Source organism: Urocitellus parryii, chromosome 8 (genome assembly GCF_045843805.1).
Source record: "Urocitellus parryii isolate mUroPar1 chromosome 8, mUroPar1.hap1, whole genome shotgun sequence".
NCBI classification, from domain to species: domain Eukaryota; kingdom Metazoa; phylum Chordata; class Mammalia; order Rodentia; family Sciuridae; genus Urocitellus; species Urocitellus parryii.
Window position 1 is genome coordinate 108,450,679 of NC_135538.1, and position 24,767 is coordinate 108,475,445.

At 33.3% G+C, this 24,767-nt stretch overlaps 1 protein-coding gene across 5 annotated transcripts in view; it reads right to left on the reverse strand.

Annotated features, from left to right (window-relative positions):
- Positions 1 to 24,767, reverse strand: part of Ubr2 (ubiquitin protein ligase E3 component n-recognin 2) — a 125,723-nt gene that overhangs the window by 61,739 nt on the left and 39,217 nt on the right. For 2 of the 5 annotated variants that reach the window (XM_026383359.2, XM_026383357.2), the window contains exons 1-7: positions 17,426 to 17,522; positions 17,054 to 17,192; positions 16,536 to 16,598; positions 12,067 to 12,187; positions 10,278 to 10,385; positions 9,736 to 9,824; positions 8,597 to 8,695 (exon numbers count right to left, since the gene is read on the reverse strand). In XM_026383359.2, the coding sequence (XP_026239144.2) occupies positions 8,597 to 8,695; positions 9,736 to 9,824; positions 10,278 to 10,385; positions 12,067 to 12,187; positions 16,536 to 16,598; positions 17,054 to 17,192; positions 17,426 to 17,496 (690 nt within the window). In that variant the 5' untranslated portion in view covers positions 17,497 to 17,522. Of the gene's footprint in view, positions 1 to 8,596; positions 8,696 to 8,765; positions 8,865 to 9,735; positions 9,825 to 10,277; positions 10,386 to 12,066; positions 12,188 to 16,535; positions 16,599 to 17,053; positions 17,193 to 17,425; positions 17,523 to 19,232; positions 19,364 to 24,767 lie in introns of those variants that run through there. The other 3 variants (XM_077802195.1, XM_077802194.1, XM_026383358.2) reach the window with 3 other exon arrangements.

A 24,767-nucleotide genomic window follows, 5' to 3' on the forward strand; every position in this document is an offset into this window, starting at 1 on the left:
GAGCCTCATCAGCAGCCCAATTTTGTATTTTATTTAGAGACAGAGTCTCATTGAGTTGTTTAGTGCCTCAACCTTTTGCTGAGGCTGGCTTGGAACTCCTGATCCTGCTGTCTTAGTCTCTGGAGCTACTGGGATTATAGGCATGTGCCTGGCAAAAATCACAAGTTTTTATGCACAGTCCACTTTGCTTTAAAAGGCATTAGCACTACTTACTATACAGTTTTTCTTCTTCTTCTTCTTTTTTTTGTAATTCATATACAATTTTACATTATAAGGCACATCACACATTTAACAGCATATTCAAAATGGGCCAAATTCTCCCTTAAGACTGAAAAGCTTCACTGAACAATAACAATGGCCTATGCACACACTTTGGCAAATTAAATGCTATAGAATGTTACAGGGATAATGCTGACTGGGGGTACATTTAAGAAAATAAACTGGAACAACCATGATACTAATCACTTGAATTATAATTGGTCAGACTATTTAAAATTGAAGACTAGGTTAACTGTATGGTAATTCTGATTCAAAAGGTAACACTGCTATAAAATATTTCACTATTATATAGGACAAGTTATTTTAACAAGGGTTATATATATTAGAATTACTAATGGAGCTATTCCAGAAAAGCAATGCAAATACTTTCTGCTCCTAGTCAGGATGGAGTATCTTCCAGGAATAGCGAAAGTTAGAAGGAAGGAAAGAAAGAAAGATCTAGAGGAAGAGAGAGGGAGGGAAAGGAAAGAAATCCTTAGAGAGCTGCTGAAACAAGGCCTCCAGGGAATAGAATCATGGAGAAAAGAAAGTCCATAGGGAAGTGAGCCATCATTTTGCTGCAGCTTCTCCCTTGGCATTGAACTATTTTGGGAGGGATATGAGGGAATTAAAGATCCCAAATTAAAAATTAGAAGATTAAAGATCCCAATGAAGAATGTACAGAGCTGCTATTATTACAGAGAACACCTGCTGAGATTTTAGCTATCTCAGAGGCCAGAGTTCTAGTAAGAACAGAAGTCTGGAGAGCTGAGCCCAACATTTTTTCAGTTTCCCTCTCAAGATATCTGAAAAACTCTGAAACCCTGTGGGATAAAAATCTGAGAAGAGCAGAAAGTCTCCAAGAATAAAGTAGTGATGTGGCAGACTTAGCAAGATAAGGAATAAAATTAGATCTCACAATCCCATAGAGGGCAGGAATTTCAGGCTCTCAATTGGGAACCCTTAGACAGTTATATCTAAGGGTAAGGATAAACCAGACGGGAAGACTGAGTTCTGCCAAAACAAACTAGAATCCTATCAATTGCTGATTGGTCTAAGGTGATCAGCCTAGTTCTATTTGCTGAAGGGGGCCACAATATGCCACCCCCAAATAGGTCACTTTGACAAAAGGATCATTTTGAGCTGAAGGCAATTAAGGAGACACTATAAAAGCACTAAAGACAGAGCACATATTTCTCTTTTGTAAATACCTTTTCCTTTACCAGGAAGGAAAAGGCAACTCCTATCATCTAAGCTGACTTGAAAAAAAAAAACTCACTAAACAACCCTTATTTACCACATATTTCTTAAGTTACCTTTTCATAACCTGTTTTCCCCAATTACCCCCAAACCCTTCTTCCCACACTTTATCCCCTTTATTTATTGTTTGTTTGTTTTTGTGGTGCTGGTGACTGAACCCAGGGCCTTATGCATGCAAGGGAAGCACTCTACCAACTGATCTATATCCCCAGGCCCCTTTATCCCCTTTATTAAGATGGTATGTAAAATGCAAATTCTAACCACCTCCTTGAGTCACATTTCTTTCAGAATTTCCATGTGTATGCATGAAATTAAATTTGCTTTTTCTTTGTTGATTTGTTTTCTGTCAGCAATCTGAGTCAGCACCCTGAGTTGCTGAAACTGGGAGGGTAGAGGAAAAGTTTTCCCTCCCCCACACTGCCTAACAATGTTACATAGAATCCTCTTAGGAGAAAGATTTAATTTAATTTTTAAAATATTGTCCTATCTGTAAGGCGCAGACAGAGAGAAAGAATGGTGTAGAAACCATATTTGAAAAATTATGGCTCCAAAATTTCCCAAACTGACGAAATACACCTGTCTAGAGATTTATTAATACTACCAAATTCCCAGGATAATAAAGACAGCCATACCTAGTCAATTCATAGAGAAAGTGTTGAAACCTAAGATAAATATTAGTAAAAAGTTGGCAAGCATTCCAACTTGTTAAAAGTCATGGGGGTGTGTGTTGTGGCTCAGTGGTAGAGGTTCAATCCTTGGCCCCACATAAAAATAAAAACAAATAAAATAAAATAAAGGCATTGTATCTATCTACAACTAAAGAAAATTTTTTAAAAAAACTCATAAGAGGTAAGAAAGACAAAACACAACAAAAATGAATAAATTGAAACAAAACTACATGCAATCCAGATAATGGCATTATTAGACAATGACTTTAAAACATTCAATTTACATGTTCAGAAAAATGATGAGATGACAAATTTCAGTAGAAAACTGGAATCTAGAGCCAGGTATGGTAGCGCACAACTATAATCCCATGGTTTAGGAGGCTGAGGCGGGAGGATTGTGTATTTCAAATCCAGCCTCAGCAACTTAGTGAAGCCCTAAGCAACTCCGCAAGACCCTGTCTCTAAATAAAATGTATTCAAAAATAAAATTAAAAGGGCTGGTATGTGGCTCAGTGGTTGAGTGCCTCTGGGTTCAATCTCTGATACAAAACAAAACAAAACAACAAGAATTTATAAAGAATGTTAGGAGTTCAGGAAAGATGGAGTAGATATACTTTTCTTTATTCTTCTTGTTAAGTATAACTGCAAACCCCAAACATCATATGCAAAAGGAATATAAGACTCATAAAAGGAGAAGAGAAGAAGACAAAATGGCTAGGATATCCAGGACCCAAGGAATGACATGGTGGTGGGTTCCCTGAGTTGTTTGTTTCCTCATACATATTTGAATTTGAACTGAAGAAGCTGGCAAACTGAAACACCAGTTGGGCCCAGAATTAACTAGCTAGTCAGCCAGCCAACAAATAAAAGGCCTGTTGTTTGTAAATATAGGAAAGGAGTAACAGCAAGACAGAAGAAAACTTTCAGACAATAACTCCTCTTTCCAGAAAAGCACACAGAAAAAATAAAAATCTGTGACTCCACTTCTACTTATACTAGCAAAGGCTTAGTTGAGTGGAGAGCCTGGACTTCCACCCTTGCAAGGCAGTAATGTGGTGCCCAACTATAGTTAAGATGCATGCTGTGACCACTAGGGCAGTGCTATCCAAAGTATGGTCCATGAGTTAGCAGTTTGCAAACTGTCGATTGTTGTGACAAGAAGTCTCCAAAAGAAGGTAAATCAACTATTTACAACAGTTTACTCAGGTGACATTTTTTCCACAGCAGTGGAAAATAAGCTAGTGAAAATAAGTTAGAAATCTCCAACAATTTTTGCCTAAAAGAAGCAGTATGTTGATTTGCATTCTGGTACAGTTATTTTATCATGAACTAATACTCTGAGCAAAGTTGTTCTAGAGTAACCCTTAGGAGAATACTAAATAATGTACAAGTTAGTAAAAAGGGATATAAAACAACTAATCAAAAAAATTATATAGGAGAGAAAAACAAAAATAGATGTGTCAAACAGAAAAAAATGTAACACAGTAAACAGAAAGTCAAATGTATCAGGGCTGAGGTTGTGACTCAGTGGTAGAATGCTTGCCTCATAAGTATGAGGCATTGGGTTCTATTCCCAGCACCACATATAAATAAATGAATAAAATAAAGGTCCATCAACAAAACCAAAAAATATTAAAAAAAAAGAAAGTCAAATGTAGCAGGGATTATAATAAAACAAATAATATAATTAAATTATTAAGGAAGTGTCAGACTTGATAAATAATTCGACCCAAATATATGTTTTTAATAAGAGACACACCTTGAATGTAAGGATACAGAAAGGTTTTTAAAATATAATAATGGAAAAAGATACATTAGGCAAGCACTGGCCAAAAGTAGTTGTTATGATTATGTATCAAGGTCAGAAGCACCATTTGAGGTAAAATGATAAAAGAATTAATATAGGAAATCCAGAAATTCTAATTTGTATGTACCCAATCACACGGCTTCAAGATATATAAAGCAAAACCAGATAATTAAAAGGAGAAAGAAACAGATTAATAAACATTGTGAGAGACTATAACACAGCTCCACACTGATAGGTAAAAAATCAGTAAGGCCACAGAAGACCTGCACACTCAATAAACTTGATCAAACTGATTTTAACACTGCACCTAATAATGATAGAGTGCACATTATTTCCAAGTGCACCCTAAACATTTATCAAAACTGAAAATAGGCCATAAGCAACCCAGGGAGACCCTCAAAATAAAATATAAAAAAGGGCTGGGATGTGGCTCAGTGGTTAAGTGCTCCTGGGTTCAATCTCCAGTACAAAAAGAAAAAAGGAAAACAAAACAAAACTGAAAATACTTTGAGCCATAAAACAAAGTTCAACAAATTTCAAAGGATTCAAATCATATAGAGTATGTTTTCTGATATCAGTGAAAATAAGCTAGAAATCTCCAACAAAATAATAACTAGAAAATACCCAAATATTTCAAAAACTGGCAACATACTTCTAAATAATACATGGTCAAAGAAAATATCACAAAGGAACAGAGTTTTCTGAATTGATAATAATGATGTAGAAAAGTGTGGAATGCAGTTAAAATTATGCCCGATGGAAACTTAAATTTTAAACGCTATTATTAAGAAAGAAAGACTCTTGATTTTTTTTTTTCTTTTTCCTTTTGGCACCATGAATTGAACCTAGGGCCTTGCACATGCTAGGCAAACACTCTACCAGTGAGCTGCATCCCAAATTGATTAAATTATGTTATGTGCATGTACAAATACATAACAATGAAACCCATAATTATAATATACCAACAAATAGATGAAAGTCAATGATCTCAATACCTATTGTGAGAAACTACAGAAAGAATGGCAAAGTAAATCTAAACAAACTTCAAAAAAGAAAATAATAAGAGTAGACAAAAGAAAAAAAAACACAAGTAAAATATCAGCTCTTTGAAAAGAAAAATGGGAGAGATCTCTAGAAAGACTAATCCGAAAACCAGAAAAATTTAAATTTAAATAGGTCTACAAAAATTACAGATCTTAAAAATATTAAACAGAAAATAAAATAATATCAGGAGCAATTTAAATCAATATAACTGGAAATTTAGGTGAAATGAGCAAAATTGGAAAAACACCATTGTTTTTATTAAAAGAATACAATGTTCAAATAGTTCTATACCTATTAAATTAAAATGGTATGAAAATGTTTTCACAAAGAAATTTCCAGGCCCAAATGGTACACCAGAGAATTCTTCTCTATAGTTAAAAACACAATAACTTATCTTACATAAACTTTTCCAAAAACTAAAATATATGTCAATTAATAAACGAGTTATCCATATTGTTTTTGCCCCCACATTTTTTTATTGGTACATTATAGTTGTACATAATGATGGGATTTGTTGTTACATATTCATATATACACACAATATAACAATATAATTTGGCCAATGTCACTCCCCAGCACTTCTCAACTCCTCCATAATCCTGGTAACAAACCCCAAAAAGGTCATTACAAAAAAAGAAAATTTACATCTAATCTCTCTCACAGTAGCATATAAAAGGAATCAAGCAATATAGAAAAAAAGAATAAGAAATCACAATCACATTTGTCTTATTTCCTAGCAATAATAAGACATTTGAAAAAAATCAATTAACATAAAATCACCTTAAAAGACAAAAGGAGAAAAATAATTTACATGGTCACATCATCGAATCATTTTCCTGAATTCACAAAAATTACATATCTATTCATATTTGTGTGTGTGTGTGTGTGTGTGTGTGTGTGTGTGTGTATGTTACTGAGGATTGAACCCAGAGCCTTGTGCATGGGAGGCAAGCACTTTATATCCCAAGTCCTCTATTCATCATTTAAAAACAAACAAACAAAAATATCTCACAGGACAATGAATAAAGGGGAATTTCTTTAATTAAGAGTATCTATAAGCAACCAACCAAACAAAACCCCAAAGCATTATATCTTATGATGAAATATTAAAAGTATTTTCCCCTAAGATGAGAAATGAGACCAAGATTCCTGCTTTTTATCACCATTTGTACTCAATATTGTACTGGAGGCTCCAGTCAGTATAATAAAGAAAACAAAAATGATGTAAAGATTGGGAAGTAAGAACTAAAACTGCCTCCTTCATAGCTGATAAGACTATGTACACAAAAAATCTAACTCTCGAATGCTGATAACATGGGTGGGTCCACTAAGTGAAAACTTATTGGGCTGTAGAGTTACCAAGGGTTTACTTTTCTGTATATACTCTATCTCAATTAAGTCAAAATCCCAAACCAAACAACTGCAAATGGCTAGGCCCCATCTCTACAGTCTATGACTCCGGGAAGAATGGGAAGGGAAAAGGCAACATAAAACTACTTTCAATAGTTCCAGAGTAATTTGGAAGCATGCCCACTGTCCTAGAGTAAAGAAGGATACTAAGTATGTAAGTGACACTAAGTTAGGGGTAAAGGAGAGGATCTGTTACTAAATAAGTATATAATTATGAAAATTGGCTCACAAATAAAGTTTGAAGAATATTTCTAAGATTTAACCTCCCAAACATTCTAAGTTTAGATTAAATATTCAACAGCAACCACAACCTAGGTAATTATGTTAATTTTTCCTGGAATATAAAGACATATATCCCATTTATTTTACAAGGCTAAAATCTAATTAAAACATACACACAGGAGGGAAACTGACCTACTTAACTTGTGAATATATATGCAAAAACTCTAAATAAAATACTTTCAAACTGGGCTTAGCAGTGTATTCAAAGAATGCACTGTGGCCATGTAACATTTGTAATACAGTATCAGCATGCTTCAAAAGTAGAAAAACCAACAAATATAATTAGCTATATTGATAGATCAATGATATAAATTTTTTCTTCTTCTTTTACCAATGAATGTATTTGTTGCATTAACCATACATGCACCTGTGTGGGTACACACACACAGAGACTATATAAGTTGCTTAGGCTGGCTCTAAATTTCCTATTCTCCTGTCTTAGCCTCCTGAGCTGCTGGGATTTATAGGCATGCACCACCATCCCCAAAGAAAATACCATTTATTCACTGAGCATCTTTTATGGTTGAGTCAAGAGCTGGAATCCCTGAGGGCCATAAAACAGAGCAAATCATAAGCCTTATCCTGCATTTAGAGAGGCAAAGCAAATGAACACTTAAAAGTTTGACAGTATAAGGTAGTAAATAAATGGGAAGTGGCAATTCTCTGGATTCATTTACTTTATATTTATTAGGTATCTTTAGTATTTATTTACTGGGTAAAATAATGGTTACTAAATATCTTTTAACAATGTTAGGTAATCCCTCAGAGAAAACTGAAGACAGAACCAAACCAATTCTTGACAATGGAGCATTATAACATGTTTCCTGGTCTGTATTTTCACTTGTGTACATCTGTTCTCTCTTTTCACCCCTGCTAGCCTCATTAATTTTATTTATCTTGTCAAAGATATTAACACAGTAGTAGGTGGGGATGGAACCCAGGACTTTGCACATGCTAAGTAAACACTCTACCAGTGAGCAACCCCACTCTCTCAAAGATACCAAATTCTTCAGAATTTTCATTAGAAAATAATTACTTACTTGGGTGACTCTTTCCCATTAAGTAGGGGCAAGAATCACATCTGTCTTTGTTCACCATTGCATTTTTAGTTTTATGTGCCCAATAAATAATAGGTGCTCAACAAATTTATTGAATAAAAAACATAATTTTAAATTACTATGTGAACTAAAACATGATGATGGCTTTAGGAGCACGTAGTGAAGCTTAATAAAAGACCACCCAATCATGATTCAATTGCTTTAGTCACCCCTTTCTTTTTATTTATTTATTTATTTATTTATTCTTTTTAGATATACATGACAATAGAGTATATTTTGACTAATTTTACATACATGGAGTATAACTTATTCTAATTAGGATACCATTCTTGTGATTGTACATTATGTGGAATCACACTGGTCCTGTATTCATATATGAGCATAGTGAAGTTATGTCTGGTTCATTCTACTGTCTTTCCTACTCCCGCACCCCTCCCTTCATTCCCCTTTGTCTAATCCAATGAACTTCTATTCTTCCCTTCCCTACCCTTTCTTTATGGGGAGGAATAGGTGAGTAGGAAAATTTTGCAAAATGAGATGGTACACAACATGCTTTCTGATTCTAATGTCAAGTATAAATTTGATAAACCGATTACCTTAATGTTAACTTTTAGTTCAAAATCTCCAGAAAGTACTTTGAGATATGTTCAAGGATATGTTCTAGTGTAGTTGAAGGTGTCTGGAGTCTGACTGCCTATTAGTAAAATATTACTCCATTCAGGAACACACAGATCTTAGTTTTCTATTATTTTAAAGCTTTATATCTGTTAGTTAAAACAAGAAAGTTCTTCTAGTCTTTCAGTACTTACAAGTGAAGGAACTGTGAATATCTGAACCGAGAGGTCTGCGATTGAAAACTCTCTGTCGTGGTCATCTGTCACATAATCACTCTGCAAACGCTCATAGTTCTATTAAGAAGGCAAAAAAAGGCAAGGAGTGCCAGCTATCAGTTACAAAGAAAAGGCAAGCACTACTCACCAGAGTAGGTGCAGTGAAGAACTGGACAGACAGAGCAGTCACCGACACTGCTCGCTCGTGATCATCCTCCATAAAATCTCTCTGCAACTGCTGGTAATTCTAAACAACAAGGGGGAGATTCACCTCTAATCCACATTGACCAAAGGGTTAAGTATTATAATGAAGTCAGTGCTGGATAACTCAATAGGATAACACTGCTATGAGAACAACAACTAGAATAATTTCTACCAATTAAATCCTGTATAAATATTGATTCACTAAAACCTGTGGAATCTTGTATAAACAGTGATTTTTCTGGAGCCCAAAGTTGTTTATTCAAATCCTAGGATGATATTTTAACTGGTGGGGCCAAATACGGTAACATAACAATGTCTTTCATAAAAACAGATTTTCATTACTTCTGGATGTGTATTAGAATCATTTGATGACTCCTGCAAAGTATACATGCTTGGGCCCCACTCTTGGTGAAGCTGCTTCAATAGATTTGAGAATGGAACATAAACACATGTATTTTGAAAGAGCTCTCCAAATAATTCTTACATGCTCCCTTAATTAAGAACTCCTAATTCAGGGGAATTGAAAAATATGTTGTTAGTTTAATCAAATGTTGCTGAAAGGAAGAACTCAACCTTTATCAACCACGGAATTCATAATTCCTAAGTCTTATATGCATATTGTTTCAACCAAGATTATTGTTTCCTTAATAGGACCAATGCATAATTCACAATGGCACAGATTTAATTCTTCCTTTATCACTTTGTATTTAACAAATACTACATAGATGGATATTTATGTTATCAAGGGAGATGTTAAATGTTTTACTACTGTAACTTTATTTTCTTCATAAAAGATAAATCAATGTTGATGTATTATTAGATGCGAATTTTTTTTAAGTTTTGAAATAATTTTAGGCTATAGTATCAGTTATATAACCTATTTCATAAATCTTCAAAACTCAGAAAACACTTACTTTTGCAAATCGAATGGCAAATAGTTTCTTGTATTTCAAATCCATAAGTAGGCTGCTCATGAATAATTGATGATATACACTCCTAGCACCTTTAGAAAAAGAGTAGGTGTAAGATATTGCTATACCCAAGAAGCCAAAAATTACTTTAAAGTTTTTATGTGATTGTCTTCTAAAACTCCCAAGAACAAAAGTCTACATGTTTTTCTTTTTTTTTTTACATGTTTTTCTTAGTACAGATTTTGTGCTAAGAAAATTAGGTTTTCTAAATATAATTTTCTAACAAAATATAAGGTTATTTAATTTGCATCATAGACCAAAAATGTTGCTGTTTTTCCCAAAGGTTAAGACTGTACTCCCACCCCTACTTATTTTTTAATTTTTTTTTAGTATTGGGGAATGAACCCAGGGCCTCACACATGCTACATACATACTTATTCCACCACTAGGCTATACTACATACAGGTCCTGCAATGCTAATTTGAAAATGAAAAGACCTTTAACATCCCAACCCTTTATACCTTAAAAGTAGTTAAGAGATTCACCTTTCCATAATTTGGAATCACTAAGCATCAGTCTATCCACCAGACAAGAGTTTTCACCATATGGTCCTTCCTGTAATCCAACTTGACATAAAATCCGGCGAAGGCCATCTTTAAATAGGAGGAACAGTAGACATGAGATGGCTACTTCAAATATTATAAAGTGACATTTTAGTACATGTTCAAATGGATATATATAGTTATGTGTCTTATTAAAGGTCAAATTTACTTAGAAAAAGTGATTAATAACTATTGTTTTTACAAAAAGGAAAAAAGTGAAATCTCACATTATATACAACTCTTCTAATGAATTAGAGAAAAACACCATAAAACAACTGATAGTGCACACTTATATTATTACATATATATAATACATACTTATATTAAATATTGTTCTTTAAGCACTTATGTTAATTAAAGCAGATGATAATCAAATGGCTATATACTCCAAAATAACTGAAGATAGGTATAATATAAAATTGCGCTAACATTTAAAAAGAAGGGATATGACTTCTGGACTATATATATTTCAGAGTTGCTACACAAAATGTTCTTCATTTGTTAAACAAAAATTCACTGTGGATCTGCCATAATGAAAGGCCCTAGATGACAAATTCCAATATCTTCTAAATGCTAAACTTTAGAAAAGTTCTTCAAATATGAATATAAGCCTTAAAATAACCAAAACTTATCATATTTTGTTCCATACTGTACAATTCAAATATCTACTTTTAGTCTTCAAGCATGCAAAATTTTTTAAAATGGAATTTTTATTATAAAAGCTGTCAGAAATCATTTAAAAGCCTAAAGACAAAAATCTCATATAAGTTTTAAATATTTAAGCATTTAAGTTATTGATGATAAATGTCTCAAAGAAAAATTTCAGCACAAAATTACTTTCATGATACTATTCATTAATACCACAGCACAGTACTTGGCATATAGGTAACCAATAAAGAAAACCAAAACTAAAGAATATGGGGCCAAGAAAAATTGGGAAGACATTTTCTAGGCAAAGCAAGTAAAAATGTTCTCCTAAACTTCTGCACCTCCATATTTGCAACTGTCAGTTTGCAGTGTGGCAATGCTCTAAAAGCCTTTGGTATTAATATTTTAGTTATTTTCTCTATTGTAACACTGGGATGTCATTTATCAATAGCCTTGGCTAAATAGGAATATGACAGGTAGCTTAGATCTATCCCTATTTACTCTTCAGTGTTATACACCAAATTTATTTTTGGCTTTGAACATGAGGGATCATTATTGTTACCATTAAATTATCTAATTTGTGAACTGCAGAAAAGCAAACAAGACAAAGCAAAAATACAAATCAGTAACTCTCAATTTGCAAATTTTCAGAGTAGCAAATTATTGCTAACCAAAAATTGTTGGAGACAAAACAAAGATACGAATACTAGTGTTTTACCATTTATACTGCCTATCATTGGGTTTTATTTACAGCAGCATCTTCCAGCTTACTAGCTTATGAAGAGTTCTACAGGATGCTCCATTTCTCAAAAGGTTCTTATAGGAAATTACTGAGATGTATATTGCATTAGCATCTTAAAATTGTTCATAATTGTTTAGCCCATTGTTCCCTGTATTATTTGAAGTGAAAAATCCCTTGTGGGACAAAATTAGGTAAACTCAGGTTTTCTGTGTAAAAAGATATCCTGAAATGGTATTTTAAAATGTGAAATTAAAGCCACTTGATCTTTTTTCCAAAAAGTTTTGCAAGGACATATGAGTTCATTTTTTAATAATTAATTAGTGCAAGCTTTTATGAACTTACCTGAATATCCAATAATACTTCCCAGCCAAGACAAAAGTTTCAAACCAAAATTCTGATGTGCAACAATAGACGAATGCATAACTTGAACTTTGAGTGGCTTTGTCTGTCTACTGGTATTTCTCTTAAAAAGAAATAGCAAGATGAAAAAACTAACTTAAAAAGTCTATTTTATCAGAAGAAAAAAGTTAACATTTCACTTAATATAACCAAACCATCATCATCATCAAAGGAGTTTTTCACGTAGAAAAGCACTGCTTTGATTGCTTTACTTCATTCAGATCCTAATTTTCTAGAAGGAATCCTAGGATTCACACAAAAAGGTAAGAAGACCCAGCCTGTGAGTAACCTGAATCTTTAGTAATAATATATCTTAAGATCTGTGGTACTAGTTATAAATTATTTAAATGCTTAAACTTGCTTTATGTCTTTAATTTCTTAATATAATTTACATTACTTAATTTAAATAATTTACTTCATTACATAGATGTGATTATGCTATTAATATTTTAAAATCATGGAAAAATACATATAACAAAATTTATCACAACTAATTTAAGTGTATAATTCAGTATTGTTCAGTATATAAAATAAATCTTCATAACTCTTCATCTTGCAAAACTCAAACATTGTATCTATTAAACAAGTCCCAATGGTTCCCTTCTCTAGCAATTATCATTCTACTTTTCTGTCTCTATGAATCTGACTAACTAGGTACCTCATATAGGTAGAATCATACAGTATTTATCTGTTACTTATTTCACTTTGCCTAATGTCCCCAGGGGTTGCCCATGTTGTAGCATATTTCAAATCGCCTTCATTTTTAAGGCCAAACAATATTCTACTGTATGTTATGCTACATTTTGTTTCTTTATTCATCTGGTAACAGACACTGGGGCTGTACAAATTTCTGAGACCCTGCTTTCAATTCTTTTGTGTATATGCCCAGAAGCAAAACTGCCTAATCATGTGGTAATTCTATTTTTATCTTTGTAAAGACTTGCTACATTGTTTTCCATAGTGGCTATCACCACTTCACATTCCCATGAGCAATCCACAATGGTTTCAATTTTCCTATATCCTTGTCAATATTTTTCTTTCTGGATAGAAGTCATCCTAAGGGGCATAATGTGGCAACTCAGTATCTCACTGAGATTTTGATTTGCATTTCCCTAATGATTAGTGATGTTAAACATGTTTTCATGTGCTTATATTTTCTTGGTAGAAATGTTTATTCAAGTCTAACAAATATTTTTTAAAAAACACCTTTTTACCCCTTTTCATTTTTTGAATCCTCATTTCAAATCCTGCTTCATCCTATCTTCATTAACTATATTAACATGATATGTCTTTGCATATTTTTTCCATGTACATATATTCTATATGTACACTATATTTATGAACATACTTACAGGTATGTATGTATAAGGGATAAATTCCTAGGAGAGGTAAAGCTTTAGTCAAAAGTTACTAGATTGTTTTTACATGTGTATTCCTAGTCTCTGCAAAGATATTTTATTACTCTAATTTCATTTTGATGTGTATAAGTTCCTATTTTAGGGCTGGAGTTGTGACTCAGTGGTAGAGTGCTCGCCTAGCACATGGGAGGCACTGGGTTAGATCCTCTGTACCACATCAAAATAAAGTGAAGGTATTGTATCTACCTACAATTAAAAAATATTTTTAAAAAATTCCTATTTTATTGATTACTAATGAATTAAAGATTCTTTTCATGTATACTGGCTGCCTAGATTTTCTGTTGTGATCTGTTTTGTTATCTTTTGTCCATTTTTTTAATTTGATTATTCTGTACTTTCCTCAAATCTGCCATTTGTCTGTTGACTTTGTTTATGCAATATTTTGCCATGATTTTTTTTTTTATGTAGCCCCAAACTGTGCAATTTCTTTTCTAATTCCTGGGGTTCTAATTTTGGTTAAGAAGCACTCTCCCTTGTAGTTGTCTAGGTTTTCCTCAGATGAGTATCTATTTCTGGACTCTGTATTCTATATCACTAATGTGTCTGTCTAATCCCATGCAAACACCACCAAGGATTACAAATACTGATTTTTTTAAAAAAGGAAAAATTAAAAAATATTATCGAATGTATAAGGAGGTATGAAGTGACAAATGTAAAAGAAAAAAATAACAAAATTAAGGAAAGAACTTTGTCTCTAAATCTTAACATTCTCATTCCTGAAAACAGTCCAAAATCATTACCAGTCCCTTTTAAGAGTATCTTTGAACATTAGAACTACAGTATTATAACATTCAATACAGCATGAACACTTTCTAAAATTCTTATTTGGTAATAATTTCAATTTACAATGAGAATAAAATGGCAAAAACATCCATATAACCTTTTGTTTTCCAGATTCAACTGCTGTAAATTTTTTTTAAATATTTATTTTTAGTTGTAGGTGGACACAATACCTTTATTTTATTTATTTATTTTTATGTGATGCTGAGGATCAAACCCAGGGCCTTGCACGTGCTAGGCGAGTGCTCTACTGCCTAACCACAACCCCAGCCCTCATCTGCAATAAATTTTACCCCAACTGTTTTATCATTTGCACATCTTTCTCTACGTACTTTTTTTTTTTAAATCACTGAGGGTGTCATTCACAGAATGACCTTTTATCCATAAATACTTCAGTGAATGGGAATATTCTTCTAATGACCATAGGATAGCTTCCGATGCACTATTAAATTGATCATGTTTAATAAGACACTTAGAAATTAAAGAAATGGGGCTGGGGTTGTGGCTCAGCGGTAGAAGGCTCGTCTAGTACGTGCGAGGCCCTGGGTTTGATCCTCAGCACCACATAAAAATAAATAAAATAAAGGTATTGTGTTTAACTACTTCTAAAAAATAAATATAAAAAAAGAAATTTAAATTTAATTCATGAGATACCATTTTATACACATCAGATTGGCAAAATCTTTAAAATCTGACAAAAGAATACTCCACAGCAGGAGTATTTGTCACAGCAAAACAAACCTGGAAACATCCTCATGGAAAATCGTGGTATAATCATCAGCGGAATACAAAGGTTAAAGAAAGAATGAATTAGAGTAATGTATCAGAACAGAAAAATCTAAAAATAACACTGATATGATAAGGCAAGTTGCAATAGAATACATTTAGCATGAATCTTGTAGGTATGTGCGTGCATGTAGGTATGTGGTATTGGGGATTGAACCCAGGGGCATTCTACCCTGATTCCTGGGCTGGCCTTGAATTTGTAATCTTCTTGCCTTGGACTCCTGAGTTACTGGGATTACAGGTATGAGCCACCATGCCCAGTTTCAGTATGAATTTTTTTAAATGATGTTTAAAGACCTCTACAACAATACACATCATACTGACAGGTGTTTAATGTATGAAGCACAAGAAATGAGCAAAGTGAATTAATGCAAGTAGTTCTTTTTATGTAAGGAGGAAGGAAAATGGGATTAAGAAGAAATGATTTGGGAGCTTCTATACATTTTTATTTATTTCAAATAAGTAAGAAGAAAATAAGTTTCAATAAATACAGGTGTTCACTGTGTTATTTCTATTTTTCTATGTATTTAAAATACTTTATAATATCTAAAATTATTTTTTAAGTTGGGAGTGATGGTGCATGACTGTCATCCTACCTATTCAGGAGGCTAGGCAGGAGAACTGCATATCTGAGGCCAGCCTGGGCAATTTGATGAAACTCCGTCTCAAAAAGTAAAAACTTAGAGATGTAGCTTAGTGGTAAAGAGCCCCTGGGTTTAATTCCCAGTTCCACCAAATGAAACAAAACCAAACAAAAACAAAAAGTCTATAGATGCAGTTACATGGAATAGTTAAGTAACAAACTTTAAAAAATAATACAGTAAAGACTATTAAGCTACTATCTTGCTATCATGTATCAAGAAGCACCATTCTCTGAATTCTAATTTTGGTGCTAACGACCAATTTAATTACTAAAAGGGAATGTGAAATCCTATTACTTAAAAATAAAACAAAAAGCAAAAAAACTTCTAAAATTTCTTATCTATCTATTAATTTTCTATTATCAATCTTACATAGTTTTAAAAAAACTAGATAAAGCCAGGTGTGGTTGGCACACATCTGTAATCCCAGCATCTTGGGAGCCTGAGGCAGGAGGATCATAAGTTCAAGCCAGCCTCAGCAATTTAGTAAGGCCCTAGGTAACTTAATGAGACCCTGTCTCAAAATAAAAAAGAAAAAGTGCTGGGGATATGGTTAGTTGTTGAGTTGCCCCTGGGTTCAACTCCTGGTACCAAACAAAACAATATAAAACAAAACAAATAAACAAACTACATAAAATAATGTAATACTCAAAAGAAACATTACCTGTAAATATGATTTAGTTGACTTTGGCTTTACATTCATGAAAGAATAAAAAATTTATTCATAAACACTAAATTAAGGAGGCAATAAAAAATAATAGTACAGGCATGTTTTTAAGTTACTTACCACAATTACTGATTTTGCTTGCTCACAATACTGGAAGTCTCCATATCGAACAGACCTACGTCCCTATAAATAAAAATAAATTAATTTGTAAAAACATTCAATTCAATATTAGTACCTTATAAACTGGTAAATAAACAAATGTACTTGAACATATCACTAGTCAATTTTTAATATTTACAATATTCATTCTACTCATCAATGATAAGTAAATTCAAGTTTTCTTTCAAAAATATCCTTTTTCAAACCATTAATGCATATGTTTCTTTCAACAACACAACATTCATTCTACTAGGTTTTTATAATTTCCCTTTTCATAGATGAATATTTTAAATGACTAGGTAGAATGAAGATAACTATATATTTCCTTTTAAACTTTCTGACAACTGCTTACAGTTACACCAATATACATTTGCGCCAAAATTCAAATGAAATTTTTTAAATAGCCAATTTTCTGCAGTAAGTTATCTGTAGTAGCAGTTCAATTTATTATATGATGTCAATATGATGAAATCACTTACATCTCGATCCACTGTTGTTGCAAAACCAATGGCTTCTTTTTGAGTACAGTTAACAGCTTTCTGGAGAGTATAAATTACTTGTTCATAGGTGTGAACCTCATCATTAAACAACATACAATAGTAGGTGTCGCTCTTTTCTCTGTGGGATAAAACATTAATGATGGATTATCTATTTGAATATTATGTTGTTCCAGGCTGATTAATATTAATAGCATACTCTGTGTCATTACAGTTACACTTTAGTGGAGAAAATACTGCATGTATAACTGTATGTGACCTGAACAGAAGGATACTAGAGCAGGATATAATAGGTCTGGAAGTTCAGAGAAAAATTGCTAAAGAAGCAATCTAAAACCCAAAGACAGACTTGACTCCATCTCCAAATCTGCTGGCAATTCACTTTCTTTTTCCCAGGTTAATATCTCTACTGCATAACGAAACATAATAGCAAAAATGTTGTAAGTTCTTGCTATCAATTCCCCTCCACCTCCCATAGATTAACATTCAATAATGTTTGTGGACATTTTTGGTTGTCATGACTGGGCTTGGGGATGCTATAGGCATTTGTGGACAGGTGGCAGAGATGCTGCTAAATATCCTACAATTTACCAGACAGTTCTCTTGACAAATAATTTATCTGGTTCCAAGTGCCAACAGTGTCAAAGTTGAGAAACCCCAGGCTACAGGAATGTTGAAAGCAAAGGCATAGAATTGGCAAAGGTAAATTTGGGGAGCTGAGAACCAGGAAAAAGGAAGAGATTGATGTGAAATTAGTGTGGTCTGGAGAGAAGTAAAACCTTGAATAAAGGATTTTTATTTTTGCCATCTTACGGACAATCAAAGACTTGTAACAGGAGATATACCTAAAGAAATATGGATGATTTAAATTAATGGGTAGATGAAAGAAAACTAAGAGGGAAAATATTACAAGAAAATCAAGTTGGGGGGTGCTGGGGTTGTGGCTCAGTGGTGGAGCGCTAGCCTGGCACATGCAGGGCCCTGGGTTCGATCCTTAGCACCATATATAAATAAATAATAAAGGTATTGTGTCCAACTACAGCTAAAAAATAAATATTAAAAAAAAAAAAAGAGGGGCTGGGGATGTGGCTCAACTGGTAGCGCGCTCGCCTGGCGTGCGTGCAGCCCGGGTTCCATCCTCAGCACCACATACCAACAAAGATATGTTGTTTCCGCCAAGAACTAAAAAATAAATATTAAAAATAAAATTCTCTCTCTCTCTCTTAAAAAAAAAATAAAAAAAAGAAAATAAAATCAAGTCAGATATTCATTTCCCTTCTATGCTGATAGGTCTGAACAATAAAACAAAAACTATTCTATTTTCTAGGCTCTAAACTCAGATCTTCGATCATTTAATCCCAACCTGAATTTCATGAAGGTAACAGTTAAAAGGCACTAAGTAATTTTCAATATTTCCAAAAAAATCCACTATAGCAACAACTCATTTTGTTAAAAAACACTTTACCCACTAGCTCAATTCTCTGAAACTCACTAAGAAATCAAAAAAGAAATACTACCAATGCCCAGCTTGAATTCATCCTTTGCTACAGACACAATTCCAACAAGTTTGGTTTCACTTTTTAATTAAAGAGAAGGTTTAGGCAAACATATTAACAAGGAAAAGTAAGCCCTTCCCCTTAATACAGTAGTGGCTGAATCCAGCTCTCTGGTCACAAGTCCATTACCTCAATAATCTAAGTAAAAATGGTAGCTGCATGCTAAAAAGAAGTCATTATAAGTGTGGAATACATTTTATAATTAGAATCAAAATGATTAAAATTGAGCAAGTATTTATTCAAACCACTTACACTGAAAATCTCATTCCCTAAGATGTATGATACAGGAAATAAAAAGTAGAATTGTATACTAACTTATCAGTTTTACATATTATCAAAAAGAAAGAAAGAAAGAAAACTGCCATGTCTGAAACTAGTTAGTCTCAACATAGTTTTAAATGACTATAAACCAACTAACCAACCAGCCACCAACCAAGAGGAAAACTTCACCAATGAAATGAATTATACATATTTAAAAACTATGATATCAAAGCTCTTGTTCTCTTAAAATCAAATCATTAAAAAAATTATGTCCTATCCTACCTGTATAAAGTAAAAATTTAACAATTTTGAGTACACACAAAGAATAAAGAGGCTATACTTACTCCATCTCCAAATCTGCTGGCAATTCACTTTCTTTTTCCCAGGTTAATATCTCTACTGCATAACGAAACATAATAGCAAAAATGTTGTAAGTTCTTGCTATCACATCTACTGATAAATGCACAAGAGGATCCTGGAAGAACAGAAAAAAAAATAATGCAACCATGTTAAATGAACATTAATTTTCTTCTTTCCCATCTGCTTCTACCTCCCTAAAAATAGTATAGAGAAAGCCGAAAAGTATTCCAGCTTCAACTTCTCAATGAATTTAGTCCTATACATTATAACCCAATTCATCAAACTTCCTAAAATGTTTTTGATCAGAACAACCCCAATTTTGAACTAATTGAATCATCCAATGGCAACTCCAGAGAATTTTGGAATTTTGGAATGATATTTCAGGATCACTAAAATCTAACATTAAACCATCTAGCTTCATATCCTGATTATCTAATTTGCAGAAAAAAAATCAAAGGAATATTTTGTATGGATTCGCAAGTAAGAATAGTTCTATAGGTCTAAAGGAGAGCTTGATTTTAATAATTTTAAAAGGGAGGACTCATCAAAGTCAGAAAACTGTCCCTGAATATTAGGAACCACTCATTTGTCTCCTTTTCCCTCAGCAGCATGAGATATGTGTACATGCTATCAGAGAACTGTGCACAAGAGATTTAACAGTGGATAAGTCAATACATTTCTAGGTTAATGTAAAAAAAGTACTATTTTAAACATGCATAATGTTTAATTTCTTTTTCTTTCTTTCTTTTTTTTTTTTTTTTATGGTGCTGGGGATTGAACCAGGGCTTTGTGCATGCTAGGCAAGCACTCTACCAACTGAGCCAGGCCCATTAAACATGCATAATGTTTATCATGCTATTTTTCAGTCAAGGCTGGCAAAATGTTTTATGTAATCTTTAATCTTAATGCTTTATCTTAAATATAAACATTTTATTTAGATCAATGGCTAAACAACATTCTACTTATTTCTCAAATTAGAAAGTATCATGTTATAACATGTCATGTGATAACATGACAATAGTAATAAGCATATTCTTACATATGAATGCGTGTACACACACACATCCACACAATTTTTACCCAGACAAACCAAATGGAACTGATAAACAAATAAAGACTGGGGAATAAAAAAAGGACAAAAATTTCTAAAGAAGATAGGTCTAAGGCTCAAAGGTCGATTTACTTTCCTCAGTAAGAAATAGATTTTTCAATTTCTTACAGATTTTCAATTTCTTACAATACTTTTTATCTATAACTCTTCCCATGTAAGCTGTTACACATCCTATCAAGTTTTCTGTTGTCATAGTTTTGTTTATTCCTCTCTACTTAGTAAGGTTCATTATTATTTGTTACAGAGGCTTTAAAAGTCATTAACATGGTGAGACCTGTACACGGAGAGAAGCAGAAATGGTACCATCTGGGGACTCAAAAAAAGTACTAATAATATAATATGAACCTCACACTACACCAAAATAGAAAACAGAACCAAAACTCAGCTTTCTTAGTAATATCACCTCACCATACAGTCATTCCATTTCTTATGATTACTCCTAAAATGCAAAACAGTCAGGGACTGAAGAATTACAAAAAACAGTGTTTATAAAAATTCAATGATTCTGGATGCAAACAACCACCAATTCTTGAGAAATTAACTGTAAATTGTACTATCAATTACTACTATTGATTTTAGTTCTTGAATTACATTTATATTATAAGACAAAGTTGATAGTAAACTTTGACTTTTCTTTCAAGCTAGAAGAATGCAAGGTACACTACTATATACTCCTGTAATGCTTAAATTTTTAAAAATGTAAACCTGAATTACAATAAAGATTTTAATGGCTGTATCACACAAATAAGGTATAAATGAAGATTTTCTCAATACTGCCAACTGAAAATATAAACAAGAAGCTGAATTAATTCCTGGTACCAAAATAATCTTTTTTTTTTTTTTTTTGTACCAGGAATTAAACCCAGGGGTGCTTAACCACTGAGCCACATCCCCAACCCTTTTTTATCTTTTATTGGAGATAGGGTCTTGTTGAGTTGCTTAGGGCCTTGCTAAATTTGCTGGGGCTTGCTTCAGATCCCCCAGCCTCAACCTCCTGAGTCACTGGGATTACAGGCATGTGCCACTACACCCAGCCCCAAATAATCTTTCTTTTTTTTTTTTTTTTTTTTTTTTTTTAAAGAGAGAGTGAGAGAGGAGAGAGAGTGAGAGAGAGAGAGAGAGAGAGAGAGAGAGAGAGAGAGAGAGAGAGAATTTTTAATATTTATTTTTTAGTTCTCGGTGGACACAACATGCTTGTTGGTATGTGGTGCTGAGGATCGAACCCGGGCCGCACGCATGCCAGGCGAGCGCGCTACCGCTGAGCCACATCCCCAGCCCCCAAATAATCTTTCTTATCTCACAAACTGACTTTCTGATGAGAAAATAATATGTTTCATCTTATTAAAAATATTCATGGGCTGAGGCTGTGGCTCAGCGGTAGCAAACTTGCCTGGAATGTATGAGGCACTGGGTTCAATCCTCAGCACCACATATAATTTTTAAAAAATTCATTAATACCACTTTAACTTGTTTATTACTAGGATTTTTATATTTGAATTTCATTCAAAATTTTTCTGTTAAAATTTCTTTTACTACCATAATGGGACCTGGGACTGTAGTTCAGTGGTAAAGCACTTGTCTCACATGTGTGAGGCACTGGATTCAATCCTCAGCACCACATAAAAACAAATAAGGATACTGTGTGTTCATCTATAACTAAAAACATATTTAAAAAAAAAACTAGCATAATGGACTGTTAGGAATTTCATTACTCAAGTTTATACTACCTAGGATTAAATCTAGCTCTAGCACTTACTATATGGAATACTTTGGGCAAGTTTCTTAATATAAAACTCAAGCTTCTGCATCTATAAAATATTAGCAACAGCAGTATCTATCTTATAAGGCTTTTTTTCTTTTTTGTACTGGGGGTTGAAGCCAGGGGCTTTATCCTCAGCCCTTTTTTTTTTTCTTTAAAGAATTTTTAATATTTATTTTTTAGTTTTCGGCAGACACAACATCTTTGTTTGTATGTGGTGCTGAGGATCGAACCCGGGCCGCACGCATGCCAGGCGAGCGCGCTACCGCTTGAGCCACATCCCCAGCCCCCAGCCCTTTTTATTTTTGAGACAAAATCTTGATAAGTTGCTAGGGCTGGCTCCAACTTGTGATCCTCCTGCTCAGCCCCACATGTCGTTGGGATTATAGGCAAGTGTCGCTGTATCTAATTTATGAGGCCATTTTAGACTTAAATGAGATAGATCAAGTAAAGTACTTAGTAAAGAATCTAGCTTTTAATAATCACTGATCTGTATTCAAATGAAATGGGAACAGTTGGCACTGGGCTATAGCTCAGTGACAGGGCGCTTGACTACCATGTGTGAGGCACTGGGTTTGATCCTCAGCACCACATAAAAATAAATTAAATAAAGGCATTCTGTCCATCTACAACTACAAAAAATAAAAATAAAAAAGAGAAATAAATGGAAACAGTATTTGCAATTAAAATTTTCTGATCACAGAATCTTCACTAAGGATGTTCATTCAGTTAATATTCATTATTTAATTAAATTTTATTCCAAAAAGAATTTAAATAAACTGCAACCAAGATAACACTTATTTATAAAGGAAGATCATGTAAATTTCTGTATAGCTACTACAGGCTATTAGACAGGCTGTTTCCAAATAGATGGCCCTTTTTCCAGAAGCCTCAACCAAAGGAAATACTGTTATTAGATTTACATACAGAAAAAAAAATCTAAATGAATAAACCTAAAAGAAATTTCTTATGGACTCCTATAAATATTAACAAAGGAGACACCCTACAATTATGTGGTGGTTCTCAACTAAGAGAAGTACTACCCCACTACCCTCCCCATTAATCCCCTTGAACATAGGGCCATTTGTAAACCTGGTTGAGCTTTCCTTCATTATTACTAGGAAATATTACAGTCATTTAGTCATTTAGTTTAGGCATACTAAACAAAAGGGTTCCAACAACATACATTCCTGGTCAACAAATGTTTTCCGTCAAAGAGTAAGATAGTATTTTGGGGGCTGGGGTTCGGGTTCAGTGGTAGAGTGCTTGCCTAGCACATGTGAGGCACTGGGTTCAATTCTCAGCACCACATAAAAAAATAAATAAAGCCATCTTGTCTACCTAAAACTAAAACTAAAAAATACATTTAAAAAATTTTTAGTCTTTGCAGGCTACACGGGCTCTGCAGTAATAACTCAATTCTGCTGTTGTAATGGAAAAGCAGCTACAGACAGGACATTAAATCAAGCATACCAGTGTTATTCTACAGACAGCACATTAAATCAAGCATACCAGTGTTCCTGTAAATATTTTATAGACACTGAAATCTGGATTTCTTATCATTTCATATATTGCAAAATATTATTTGATTTTTTTCCTTCCAACTATTTTAAAACAACAATAACAAAAAAAAAATCACTCAGCTTATGATAGTTCCAGGCAAAAAGAGGTTGCAGATAATATTGGATTTGTGGGGTCATAGTCTGCTGATCCTTAGCTTATACAATGAAGAAATATCCCACTCTAATGATAAGATCTGAGAAAAAATGGGGCAACCCCTACACAGTCTTCCTAAAGAAGTATAAAAAAATTTCCCAGTTTTTTCTTAAGATGTAGATTGAATATATTACCAAAAATTCATGTTAATAAAAATTTTTTTGACAGACGAAACCACATTCTAACATTTATAGTTCTCTTCCTTTTCAAGCATGTAATATGGAGAGCCAAGATACATGTATGAGTTTAGTTAGTAGGAACCAGGTATACCAAACACATTGCTGTCTTTTAATATCTTAGTCCATCTTAGTCGGAGATTTCATTTCCCTTAACTGAACTCTTAAACAGATATTAAATGGCAGAGTTTGGGAATTTTATAACCCATCAAGTACCTACAGTATATATTTTCTTAATGGTTGTGAAGTGGTGTCTCACTGTGGTTTCAATTTGCATTTTCTGGGAATAGGGATATAGCTCAGCTCACATGCACAAGGCCCTGGGTTCAATACCCAGCACCCCCCGCCAAAAAAAACACCCCAATTTGCATTTTGCTAATGACTAATGATGTTGACCATCTTTTCATGTGTTTACTGGTCATTTGTAGATTTCTTTTTTCGGAGCAATCTCTATTCAAGTCCTTTATCCATTTTTTAAATTGAGATTTTTTTTTTATTAATTGTAAGATACATCTTCTGGATACTAGATCCTTAACCAGATACATGATTTGCAAATATTTTTTCCAATAGTCCTAAAGTTTTGTAGTAGTATTTGTTAATCTTTTTTCTAAAGTATAAAACTTTTCTTCCAAATATCTTAATTTGTCTTGTATGTTTATATTTACTTGCAGAACTTTGATCAAATATATTTTAAAATATGGAGCTGCAGCTGGGCATGGTGGCACATACCTGTAATTGCAGCAGCTCGGAAGGCTGA